This window comes from Loxodonta africana, chromosome 2 (assembly GCF_030014295.1).
Source record: "Loxodonta africana isolate mLoxAfr1 chromosome 2, mLoxAfr1.hap2, whole genome shotgun sequence".
In the NCBI taxonomy this organism is placed as follows: domain Eukaryota; kingdom Metazoa; phylum Chordata; class Mammalia; order Proboscidea; family Elephantidae; genus Loxodonta; species Loxodonta africana.
This window is the reverse complement of record NC_087343.1, coordinates 36,475,980-36,488,623: the sequence shown is the minus strand read 5'-3', so window position 1 is coordinate 36,488,623 and position 12,644 is coordinate 36,475,980. Positions and strand designations below refer to the sequence as shown.

Below are 12,644 nucleotides of genomic sequence, written 5' to 3'. Positions count from 1 at the left end.
ATTAAAATATTTTATCTTCTGCTTTCTAGTACCCCAAACTCCTGGGTACCATTAACTCCTCTACCACAGAGAGGACACCCTCATTTATGCTTTGTCGTTCCCACTATCCTTGTTTCTCCATGAAGTGTTTGGCCCTGCACTACTGTTTCTGTCATATCTCATGACCCAGAGGAGGGTAGTAATTGTCTTCTCCACTTTAAGGGCTCTTGTCCTTTTTTTGGGTGGGAGTAGAGAATGTAAAGGGGTATAGAGTTGCTTGCAAATTTTGGTCCAGAAGCTAAGCCCAAAGAGAAGGCCAGAAGTATGTGAACCCCACATAAATGGCCACATTAAACAAATATTTTTGCTTCATCAAGTATGGGACAGGTTGGCTTTTTCCAAGGTAATTTGTTGTTTTTATTGTCTGTACTTAGTGGTCTATGCTCTGTTAACCTCAGAATACTTGGTATTTTTGCCATGTGCTGAACTCCGTAACCATCTTCTGTGATGTTAGTACAGACTCTTCAGCTCTATTCATCATGGCAGGTGCAGCGCGTTAGCACCAAAAAATTAGACCGTAACACAACAATGGCTTGTTGAAAACATCCATATATATCTCATAAAAGCTTAGAATTTAAGTCAGTGATATTACTTTTCAAGAGCCCTCATCTGTTACCCTAAAAGGAATGATAAAATCTTTAAGACACAACATGGTTCTGTATGTTATAAACTGTGGTTCTTTAGGCTAGGTGGTTTTCAATTTATTCAGGTAGGCTCCCCCGCGTATTTTTATATTCACACCTCACAAATGGAGCCTTTTATCATTTATAATATTGTTGTTGCCATTTTAGTAAATGAGTTGGTTTAGGAGCACTGTTCATGAGTGAAACGAATGGCTTTCTTACTATTTGGCACCTAGTTAAACAGTGTAAAATGAAAATTACGTGTTTATAAATGCCTGCCCCCCATTGTCCTGCTTTCCCTTATTCAGTGAGTGATTTGTTGCTGATTGAATAGCCTTTTTTTCCCCCCCTTTCCTCTCTACTCCCACTCAAGATGGAGGCAAGGAGGTGCTGTCCATGCACCAGATTCTTCTTTACCTACTGCGGTGCAGCAAAGCCCTGGTCCCGGAGGAGGAGATCGCCAACATGCTTCAGTGGGAAGAGCTGGAGTGGCAGAAGTACGCAGAGGAGTGCAAAGGCATGATCGTTACCAACCCCGGAACGGTATGTTCTGGAGTTCACAGGTTCAGAGACTGAGGCACCTTCTTTTCCAGGTTTGGATGTTTCACAAAAAACACTAAGAGAACATTTTAAAAGCTTTTAGTATTCATTGATTCTTGTCCTTTAGGTAATTTTTCCTCCAAATATTTAGTAAACAAGAATAATTATATGATTTAGACGTTTTTGGTAATACATTCACCTGATTAGTAAATTTTATCTGCCCATTTTGGAGAATTTTGAAGTTCAAAGTTTTAGATACATTTAAATCTGATTTTTTTTTTTTTAGTATACAAGCAGTATATCTTTACTATAGAAAATTAGGAAAATAAAAATAGAAAAACTGCTCAAAGACAATAAAAATTATCCATGATTTAATTCTCTGGAGATTATTTACTTTTCTAGTCTTTTTAGGAGTAGATATATTTTATACTGTTTTGAAACAACATTGGCATCATACTATTAAATATTAATATTCAGGTTTTTCCTCCTTGTTTTCTAACACCAGCAACAGCATTTTTACCTAGTCTTAAGATTCTTTAGAAGTGTAATTAAAAAAGGTACATAAGTTATTTAAATAATTCCCTATTGTGGGGTATGTGGGTTGTTTCCATGTATTTGCTGTAATAGATAGTACTATATTGAATGTGTGTGTGGAGGGGTGTATATACACGCGTTGGATTGTATATGTGTTTGCGTATGTGTCCATTTAGTTTTTTAGAGAGAAGTCCTGTGTGTGAAATTAGTATATTGAAGGTATGCACATTTTGAAGGCTTTCGATAAAACAAAAAAACCAAACCCGTTGCTGTTGAGTTGACTCTGACTCATAGTGACCCTGTAGGACAGAACAGAACTGCCCCACAGGGTTTTCGGGGAGCAGCTGGTGCATTCACATTGCCAGCCTTTTGGTTAGCAGCTGAACACTTAACCGCTGTGCCCCAGGGCTCCAAAGGCTTTTCATACATATTGCAAATTGCTTTCCAGAAGGGTTGTAAAATTTGTATTCTGACTGGAAGTATATGAGAGTACCAGTTCCTTCCTATTGGTTATATTAGTTTAAGGAAACATTACCAATTTGAGAGGAAAAAAAAATTAGTTAACTCTTGTATTTATTTTGATTTCTAGTAGTGAAAACTAATATTTTATGTTTATTGGCCATTCATATTTTCTTTTGATAATTACCTATTAATAGTCTTTGCCTTATTTTTTATTATTTCTTCCTCTTACTGATCCTTTGCTATAAAAAAAAAATTTTTTTTATTATAAATTATTATTAAGAATATTTCCCATTAATTTTATTGACTTGTTAAATTTTTTGTTTTAAAAATTAGCTTCTTAGGTTAATTTTTAAAGTTGAAATATAAAATTAAAAGCAAGGAATTGAAAGATGGCTAGTTTCTCTTATATAAAATGCTGTTTTATATATCAGATAGAGATTTTTTTCTCTAAAATATGTTACTGTTTCATAATATAGTTATATATTGGGATCTTGTCATAAAATTTTATGAAAATGGAGAATTAAAACTAATGTAAAAAAAAAACAGTAATCTAATTAAACAAAGCTGTTATTTTTAAAAAGCTGCCAAATTGTTTAATAGCCTTGATTTGTGAAAATAATAACTCCATATCAACTCTTTGTAGCATGACAGTAACATCTGCACAAACAAAATGTTGCTATTTCCAAATAAAATATTCCAGCTTATACTGATTATTTTAAACAAGTCCAGTAAGTGAAAGTGTTTAATAAAAATATGTTTAAACATAAAACTTGTTTAAAACTAGGAGATCATATAATTTGCACTTTTACACTGTTAAATCAGGTTAAATAATCGTTACAGTAATTTTAAATATAAAAGTAAAAGCATATGAGAATAAAACTGTGAATTTTATTTTTCTCGTTTTAACAGTTGAATATATTTACATTTCTCTGGCCAGTTTTAGAGCTGGGTTGGAAAATGGAGGGGAGTGATGGTGGTAGGAGACGTAGCTTGTGTCTTGGTTGGTCCACTTGAAGATTCCCATGCTCTATAGTGGATATTTTAGGAACACATCCACCTTGAGGCTTCCTTTCATGGCATAGTTAAGTTTTCCTTAAATCCTAGAATCAGTTGGGGAACTTTTTAAAAAACTAGGGATGCCGTGGCCCCACCCTATATAGTCCAGGCAGTGGACCCGGGAATGTGTAGTTTAAAAAATCCCCAGGTGCTCCTGATTCATTTATTGCTCGTTTTTGAGCCAAAGGCCTAGTGACATTTGCCCATCACAGTCAACACCCATGGAAGCAGCAGTCAGGAAATCAAACAATGTATTCCATTGGGCAAACGTGCTGCAAAAGAACTTTATAAAATGTTGAAAAGCAAAGATGTCACTTTGAGGACTAAGATGTGCCTGACCCAAACCACGGTATTTTTAGTCACCTCATATGCATGCGAAAGCTGGACAATGAGTAAGGAAGATGGAAGAAGAATTGATGCCTTTGAATCATGGTGTTGGCAAAGAATATTGACTGCTAGACGAATGAACAAGTCTGTTTTGGAAGAAGTATAGCCAGAATGCTCCTTGGAAACGAGGATGGCGAGACTTCGTTTCACATAATTTGGACAAATTATGAGGAGGGACCAATCCCTGGATAAAGACATCATGCTTGGTAAAGCAGAGGGTCAGTGAAAAAGAAGACTCTCAACGAGATGGATTGACACAGTGACTGCGACAATGGGCTCAAACATAGCAAGGACTGTGAAGATGGTGCAGGACTAGGCAGTGTTTCATTCTGTTGTACATAGGGTCATTGTGAGTTGGAACCGACTCGATGGTACCTAACAACAACATGGTCATCACTCAGCTAATGTTTGTCGATTGACTGCTGTGTGAGCCAGGAGCTAATGAAGCTTATATTCTACATAAGATGCTTGCCCTGGTGAAAATGCAGGGCATGTACATATGAAAGAAGTGAATGACGAATTGTTGAATCAGTGGACCAACCAGTAAAGCCTGTAGTTTTAGAAATACATAGGAGAGATCACTGACCAGGCTTGCCAGGGGTGCTTCGTGGAGGAGGTAGTACCACAGTGAGGTCTTTAGGTGTTGGGAAGGTATGAGACCAGTTTTGAGGATAATGAGGAAACCAGATTAGTCAGGATGAGAGGTTTATTTTGGGACGCAGTCAGCAATAAATTGAGAGGTACGTTTGGAGCTCTGGCGGAGCGGTGGTTAAGACCTCAGCTGCTAACTGTAAGGTTGGCAGTTTGAATCCACCAGCTGCTCATTGGAAACCCCATGGGCAGTTCTGCTCTGCCCTATAGGGTTGCTATGAGTCAGAGTAGACTAAGTGACAACAGGTTACGGGTAGGTTTGGGTGCCAGGTTTTGGAACATGTTGAAATTTAATCTTTTTTTAGTGCTACCTAGGAAAACTCTGGTGGTGTAGTGGTTAAATGCTATGGCTGCTAACCAAAAGTTTGGCAGTTTGAATCTGCCAGGCGCTCCTTGGAAACTTTTGGGCAGTTCTACCCTGTCCTATAGGGTTGCTATGAGCTGGAATCGACTCGACTGCAGTGTTTTTTTTTTTTTTTTTAATGTTACCTAAAGATGTGTAGAAGTTATACATAGTTCAAGGTAGGTACAATAATATATTTCATTCTCTGTAGTACTTGCTTTGAAAGATTGCCCAGTGGTAAGAATATTGAGAAATTTATTAAATATTTCAAGCTATTGTGGTGACACAAAATACTTTTATTGCTGCAGAACTTAAAATAATTAATTTCCATCTGTAAGCACTTGCTTTGGCCAGGGAATACCTTTTTCATTAGCAAGAATGTGTTTTATTCTTATATAAAAATGGTAGGATAGCTGTTGTAGAGTGTGATCAAAGGCTAGAAATTATTTAACCCCCCCACCCCAATAAAGTCAGAGGTAATATAGATATTTTCCACCACTCATCTGTCAGTTTGTCAGACTCTGATGGCTTGAGTGTTGCTATGATGCTGGAATGTATGCCATCAGTATTTCAAATACCAGCAGCATCATCCTTGGTGGGCTGGTTTCAGCAAAGCTTCTAGACTAAGATTAGAAAGGAAAGACTGGCAATCCACTTCTGAAAATTAGGTAGTGACAACCTATGGATCACAACAGAACATTGCCCTACCAGTTGCGTTGGACATGTTATTAGATGGGATCAGTCACTGGAGGAGGACATCATGTTTGGTGATGCGAAGGGCCAGCGAGGGTGAGGGAGACCCTAGGTGAGATGGATCGGCACAATAGCTGCATCAGTGGACTTGAACCTGCCAGCAGTTGTGAGGATGATGCAGGACTGGGTGTTGTTTCACTCTGTTGTACATCAGATCGCCATGAGTTGGAATTGACTCCACTGTGGTTATCTATCTATTGATCCCTCTGTCTATAGGTAATTTAAATCACCCTTTCCTTTAATGGTACCATAGCATGCTGTTTAAAAGCATGGAAACATGACAAATTTAGTTACATTCTTCCATGTGTAGTTCTTCTTTTAAAAATATATCCTACTGCTTTGATTCACAAAATAACAAACAATTCTTAGAGTTAAATAATGTTTTACTACTTTCGAGGGGCCTTGAAATAATTTTACATTAGGTTACCAGTGACCAAAATCCTCTCCAGTTACTAATTTTGAAAGCAAAAGCGAACTTTTCAATATACTGGTGAAACTTTGATTGTTAAATGGCATTGAAATATTCTTCAAAAACTTTAGTTTGAGTTGTGTTTTATCCTCTTCTGCACATGGCTGATGGGGGCTATAGTTGTAGGTGGGTGACCAGCTAGTTTCCAATTGCTGGGGACTTGCTGGTTTTAGTAGTGAAACCTCACTGTACCAGGCCAGTCAGGTCACCATCCAGACTGTAGTTGTTGGACGTTGCTGGGCTTCTGTGTGGGTCAATTCTGCAGCTTTAGGTTCTAAAGTAGCTGAGCCAGTGACCCCACCGTCTGCTGCTAAAAATCGAGTCTCTGTTCAGGGACTGGCTGAGGGTTGAGTACAAGCAAGGAGGCTGCTAAAGCATGATGTTGTTGTGTGCTGTCAAGTCGACTCCAACTCCTAAAACCTATAAAAAAACCTGGTGCCGTCGAGTTGATTCTGACTCATAGCGACCCAAAGGACAGAGCAGAACTGCCCCATAGGGTTTCCAAGGAGCGATTGTCGGATTCATACTGCCGACCTTTTGGTTAGCAGCCGTAGCTCTTAACTACTGCACCACCAGGGCTATGTACTGTTGTCACGTGATTTTACTACCTTTTTGCAAAGTTAAGCTTTCCAGATGAAAGGTATTTCATCACGGTCCCTTGTATTTGTATAACTGTGAAAGGATCCAGCCATTCACTTCTTCCTTTATTAGACTTGAAGAAATAAATCTATGAGGCTCTTTATTAAAATACAAAAATGTCCTACACGGACATAGAGAAACTGAATTACAGCAAAACCTGAGCTGGTGTAAGGCAGAAATCTGTCAGAGATCTGTCAGAGAACGAAAACTACTATTTTCCACCAATAGAGATCAGTAGAAAGGTGGTAAGCTACACCCTGTTAAAGGTGGAAAACTTTTGAGACCTGGAAAAACAAGGCAGTCCCATCTCACAGGTTTCACTGTATTTGGCCTTTGTACTGCCACAGCTTCTAATTACAAGATGTAGAATTAATGGACTACAGAAGGTACACTTTGAAATAATGGGAAAAAATAATTATATAAAGGAATCTGTGCATCCTGAGTAGAAGTAAGGCGTTCATTTGGAAGGTGAGATGAAAGCAGAATAAGCCAGCATGTTTTCCCCATGATGTGGAACACTTCCCCCATACCTTTGGAGAGGTTAAGGAAAAGTTATATCTGACTAGGTGTCCTTTTAAAAGTTTAATTTTTAAAGGTTTCTATGTGGGTTGCAAAAAAGGACAAAACCATTGTTCATTGTGCCAAGTGGCACAGATTCATTTACAGGGATGACATTATAATTTTTATATAGTGTAGCTGCCATGATTAAAGGGTTCTAAATGACATTTTCTTCTCTACTTAGGTTAAAGCTAATGCTTAAAGACTTCTCACGGGAATAAATGACTTTGATTTTTCTCTCTAGAAACCAAGCTCTGTCCGCATTGATCAACTGGATCGTGAACAGTTCAACCCCGATGTGATTACTTTTCCAATAATCGTTCACTTTGGGATACGCCCTGCACAGTTGAGTTATGCAGGAGACCCACAGTAAGATATTTCTTGGTGTTTGTCTTAGCCACTTTCACCTTCTACTAACAGCTGAATTAGCAGAGGAATACCCTTTCTTGAATGGTTTTTTTCTTAAAACTTAAGACATGAAATGAGCCACGTTTCCAAATGAAACAAGTTTTGGTAGCTCCTAAAGAATTATTTTCTCTACATATTTGACTGTAATAGATTATTATTCTACAGATTATTGCTGACAATTTTGGCCAACATGAATCCGTATGTTTTTAGTGTTTAAGGAATTTTTTTTTTATATGTCACTATTATACTAATTACTGTTGTTATTATTTATATTTTCAGTGCCCTCTAGCGGAAAGGAGCACCATTTTAGTTCCTAGCACTGTTGAATTTATGCAGAGCTCAATTTTGTGGGCATCTTAGCAAGAGCTTAAGATCATGTGCAAAGTCAGATGTTGTGTTGGAAAGAAAAGCCACGACTTCTCACTCTTAGAATTGATATTGTTACTTTATACATTTGGGCTTTTCCACCTGGCAAGGTGGTGTTTTCCGGGACTGAAAATAGCACCATTATTCTCTTCAGGGTTGTTTGAACTTCCTACTTTGGTAAACAAGCAAACAAGAAAACCCAACAGTTTCTTGACAATATTTTTAAAAAGGAGTCATAGTGGGAGAAAAGGGCATGGGAGATTTTCAATTCATAAATACAATTCTGGCTGACATATATTAGAAGAGGCTAAAGGGTTTTGTTCTTTTTTTCCCCCCTTTGGATAAAAGTATGAAGCAATGAACCAGGCACTGTGTAAGTACTTCTTTCTTTCCTCCGTTCTCTTAAAAATTGTTATCAAAAAGGAGAGGCCCAGCTAAGGCTGAGAAAGGAGCTGTTTCAGTAGGACAGAAAATCTTTTGAAAACCCCTTTTTGTCAGCACATTGTTAGTAGAATGTGATGAGGCTCTCGTGGACTCTCAGATGGCAGGACTGAATTAGTAAAGGGCCACATATGCTCTTCATGCCCGGGACAGCTTGACTGTATCCTTTAGATTGATCCAGGGCTGTCACGTATTTGGCTGCAGTGCATATGCTGATTTTTGTCATGGTGAATGCAGATTGGTGTACACCGTTTGTCTTTTCCTCCCTCCAGTATAGCTTGGGTATTGGCATAAATGGGGTTCTCTATTCTAACATTCCAACTTCCGCTACAGGCAGTTCAGAGACTGACACAAACCAGAAAACCGAACATGTTGCCATCCAGTAAATTCTGATTTGTAGCGACCCTATAGGACAGGGCAGAACTGCCCCATAAGGTTTCCTAGGCTGTAGTCTTTCCAGAAGCAGACTGCCACATCTTTCTCCCGTGGAGTGGCTGGTAGGTTCAAACCACTGACCTTTTGGTTAGCAGCCGAACACTTAACCACTGTGCCCCCAGGGCTCCTTAGAGACCGACCGTGTCCTTATTAAGTTAGCAGTTTTTTTCTTTCAACAAACATCGGAAAGTACACATTTAAATAAAAGTTGTTGCTTTCAAAGTGATAATGATGAGAAAAGGTGCATGTTTCCATTAGTTAAAATGGCTTGGTGTGTTTTCTCCAGAATTCTTTCTAGAGCAATAGATTCATTGTGTAAGTTACACCTCACGTTCAACCAAAATAAGTAATAATCAACTTAATCATCAGGTTCCCGATGACTTAGTCAGCCAGCCACTCACCCCACAAAGTCACATCCTTCCTTAGAATGAAGGTTTGCTGTCATTACAGATCTTCAAAATAATGTAATTATAATCAGGCAGGTCTGTTGAAACAACTGGTTTTATTGCACTGTAGATCCACTTTCTCATTTCTAAGTTGGCTGGTTGTCCTTTTTCTTAGGTACCAGAAGTTGTGGAAGAGTTACGTAAAGCTTCGACACCTCCTGGCAAATAGTCCCAAAGTTAAACAAACTGACAAACAGAAGCTGGCCCAGAGGGAGGTAGGTATTGAGACATTCCTCAGTGATTAGTGGTGATACCCTTTAGGTTTATTTCGAGAGTGGTGCATTAGCGCTACACTTCTAGAATTAGGTGGAAAAAACTTAAAAAAAGATCATGCTTTATTCCCCATGCCCATTATTACACTACTCTGCCCCCCTTCCCCCATTTTGTAGTTTCTAAGGGAACATTATTTCCTACTAAAGTGGCCAGTTTTTTATTGGATTACTACCGAAGGGAATTAAGTGTATCTTTTATAGAAATGGAATAAAATTCAGTAACTTGCCAAACCAGACTTTTTATCATTAATTAAACTGCACATAACACCACATTGGGTCTTACTCATGTTTCTCAGTCTTAAAATTATAAAAGATTGCCTTCCATGTCTGTCAGTTTAGTAGGGTGAGCTTATGTCATAAGGTTTTATATCCCAAATTCCATATTTCTTTGTTAGTGAAGAGTGCTATCCATTCCAGAATTACTTAGGTTTTAGTTTTCATTTTAAGAATAAATGTTTTGAATATCAAAATAGATTTTTGCTCAATTAAGTTTTACTCTGCTGTGGAGGTATTAAGAGCAAGATTTTGAAGCTGGGGAAAAGTATTTGCATTCTAGCTTTGTCACTTACTGTGACTTGAGCCAGTCAGCCTCTACATCAAAGAGGGAAAAAGGTGGTTGTATGGGCTTCTGAAATACTCCATTTAACGTCCTTAGCATGGAGATGGACTGTAGTGGGAACTCAGTAGATGGTGGAGGTTATTGTGTCGGTGGTCGCGGTTGCCGGTATTCTTATGAATCCTCACTAATAAAAAGACATAGGAGATTTTTGCTGAATTGCGTACGTGCAAATATAAAATTATCTTTTTAATCAATTGTTTAAAGGACAGTAAAAAGGAAGAGTTTAATTCCTGATGGTGTCTCACAGGAGTTTTGCATTATTGTCTTTTTAATAAGATGTACCCCTGCTGCAAGGGTTTTTATAAGGGGTTTGCAAATTAGAAGCCAATTTTTAAATTTTGTGGGGTGCAGGTGAATTTACTTACCGCCTTTCTTAGATGTAAATACCTAACATGAGACTTGATATAAATACAATTTTTATGTGCGGATTGGTGCCCAAACACCATGTTTTGTGTTTTTTTTTATTAAATCAGTGAAAGGGCTTGTTGGAACACATGAGAATGGTAGACTGGGTTTAGGTTTTTTTAATCTAGTTACTAGGAAGGGACTGGCATATACTCAAGGCTTCGAGCATCTTGACCTTCATTTTAAATAAAATATTGTAAGTATGCATGAAGAAGTTTGAGTTCCTGAGTATAAGGGTGATATTGAATGAATCCAACTTACGTTCTAATGTCTCATGTTCGGTTTAATACTGCCTTACAACTCGTGGATTACTCATCATAATGAGTTCTTTTCCAGGAAGCACTCCAAAAAATACGGCAGAAGAATACAATGAGGAGAGAAGTAACAGTGGAGCTAAGTAGCCAAGGATTCTGGAAAACTGGCATCCGTTCCGATGTCTGTCAGGTGATGACATGTCTGAGAACACAATTATGCCCATACACCTCTTCCTTAAAAAAGCATCTGGCACTGAAACTGCAAATTCTGACGGGTTTCTTCTGTTGAACATACTACCTTGAGGCTAAATGGAACAGCATCCCCAAATTGTTTCCTCTTTTTTGGGTTTTGTTTTTGTTGGTTTTGGAACTCTTTGGTTTGGTTTTGTGTGTGAGTAATGGGGTGGTGCGTGGGGAAGCTCACTTAGTAATGCTAAATTCAGTCTCTTCACTTTGGGTGAAAACAAGTCTATCTTTCAGATGTGCTGCACATTTGGAGCACACGGATAAGGGCTTATGCAAAAGAGGTAATTAACCAGCTATACAGGCAGACTCCTTAAAGCAGTGTGTACAAACTTTCCAAATTGATGACTAAAACTTATATTGCAGAGTGCTGAAGAGATTATTGAACAGATCTCTATAAATTTCATATTTGAGCCAGATGACAATATTTTTCCTTGGGTGAACCCAGTAGAGATGACTTACCAATAAGTATCTTGTTTTCTCTATGAATGAGATTTATATAGATTTGAGGTCCCTAAAAACCAGCATATCCTTTGGCTCTTCACTTGAATCTTTTGTCACTATTGATATTAGTTGCACTTCTTGGGAGTTAGTAAACAGAAATGAGTAGATCGGCTAGGACAGGTAATGCCATTTGCCATGTTGAGCCTTTGGAAGAGTGCTTCCAAGATCTACCTATCTGCTTTGATGGTGCTATATGTTGTAATAATAAGTTCAAGTCACTTGTAGATGTTCATTTCATTGTGATGAGTTTTTTTTTTTTGTATCAATATTGGTGTTTAATTAAAAAGTGGAATTTGATCCTGTAATTAAAGGCATTACTACTTGATTCATTTACTATGCAATATCAAAAGCAAAACATTTTTGCTTAAGATGAGCTGCTATTGATTATTGCTAAATAGTTTGAACATAATGACCTACAGTGGTAGCCAGTTACATCCACCAAACTCTGTTTAATTTTGCCAATTGACCAGTATTTTTTTACTGTAAGTACTTTGAGATGTGGATATTTTACTTTGGTTAATTGTCTCTCAGGGCCAATTGAAGCCACATCACCCAGTGTTTCTGTTTGGTGGTATTTCTCCACAACTAACATAACGCCACCTTAAGGGTAGACATCATAAGACATCATAAGAGCAGAATGTTAGAGAATCTGCACACAATCGGTGGTCTCAGGGGTAAGGCAGAGTTGATTGTTTAAAAGATCATAAAATTGGGGTGCCTTAAGACCTGGAAGGGGCCTTAGAAATCTTCTAGGTCACAGGTTTTTACACTTGGGCTTTTAGTTAACTTTGAAGGACTTTTTTTTTTTTAAACAAAACTCTTATGGAACCCTAATATGTAAAAGAGATTAAAAAAAAAAAAAAAAAGAAAAATACAGGTATCCCCCAAACCAAAAGGGAAGAAGACACTTGGCATTTCTCAAGCTCAAATAACTGAAGAAAAAATTCAAGCCTCGAGTTGCAATTTTGGAGGATTCTTTGGGCAAAATATTGGATGACCCAGGAAGCATCAAAAGAAGATGGAAGGAATACACAGATTGTACCAGAAGGATTGGTTTCAGAAGGTAGCATATGATGAGGAACTGGTGGTATTGAAGGAAGCTCAAGCTGCACTGAAGGCACTGGTGAAAAACAAGGCTCTAGGAATTGATGGAATACCAATTGAGGTGCTTCAATAAATGGGTGCAGCACTAGGGGT

The 12,644-nt window shown here is 38.0% G+C and overlaps 1 protein-coding gene across 13 annotated transcripts in view; it reads left to right on the top strand.

Annotated features, from left to right (window-relative positions):
- DROSHA (drosha ribonuclease III) overlaps positions 1–12,644 on the top strand; it is a 137,909-nt gene that overhangs the window by 59,000 nt on the left and 66,265 nt on the right. For 12 of the 13 annotated variants that reach the window (XR_010318327.1, XR_010318328.1, XM_064270916.1 and 9 more), the window contains 4 exons: positions 1,036–1,205; positions 7,299–7,423; positions 9,266–9,365; positions 10,783–10,890. Coding sequence is in view for 11 of the 13 variants with exons in the window: in XM_064270916.1 (XP_064126986.1) it covers positions 1,036–1,205; positions 7,299–7,423; positions 9,266–9,365; positions 10,783–10,890 (503 nt within the window). In the remaining 2 variants the exon portion in view is untranslated. The remainder of the gene's footprint in view (positions 1–1,035; positions 1,206–7,298; positions 7,424–9,265; positions 9,366–10,782; positions 10,891–12,644) is intronic. The other variant, XM_064270918.1, reaches the window with a different exon arrangement.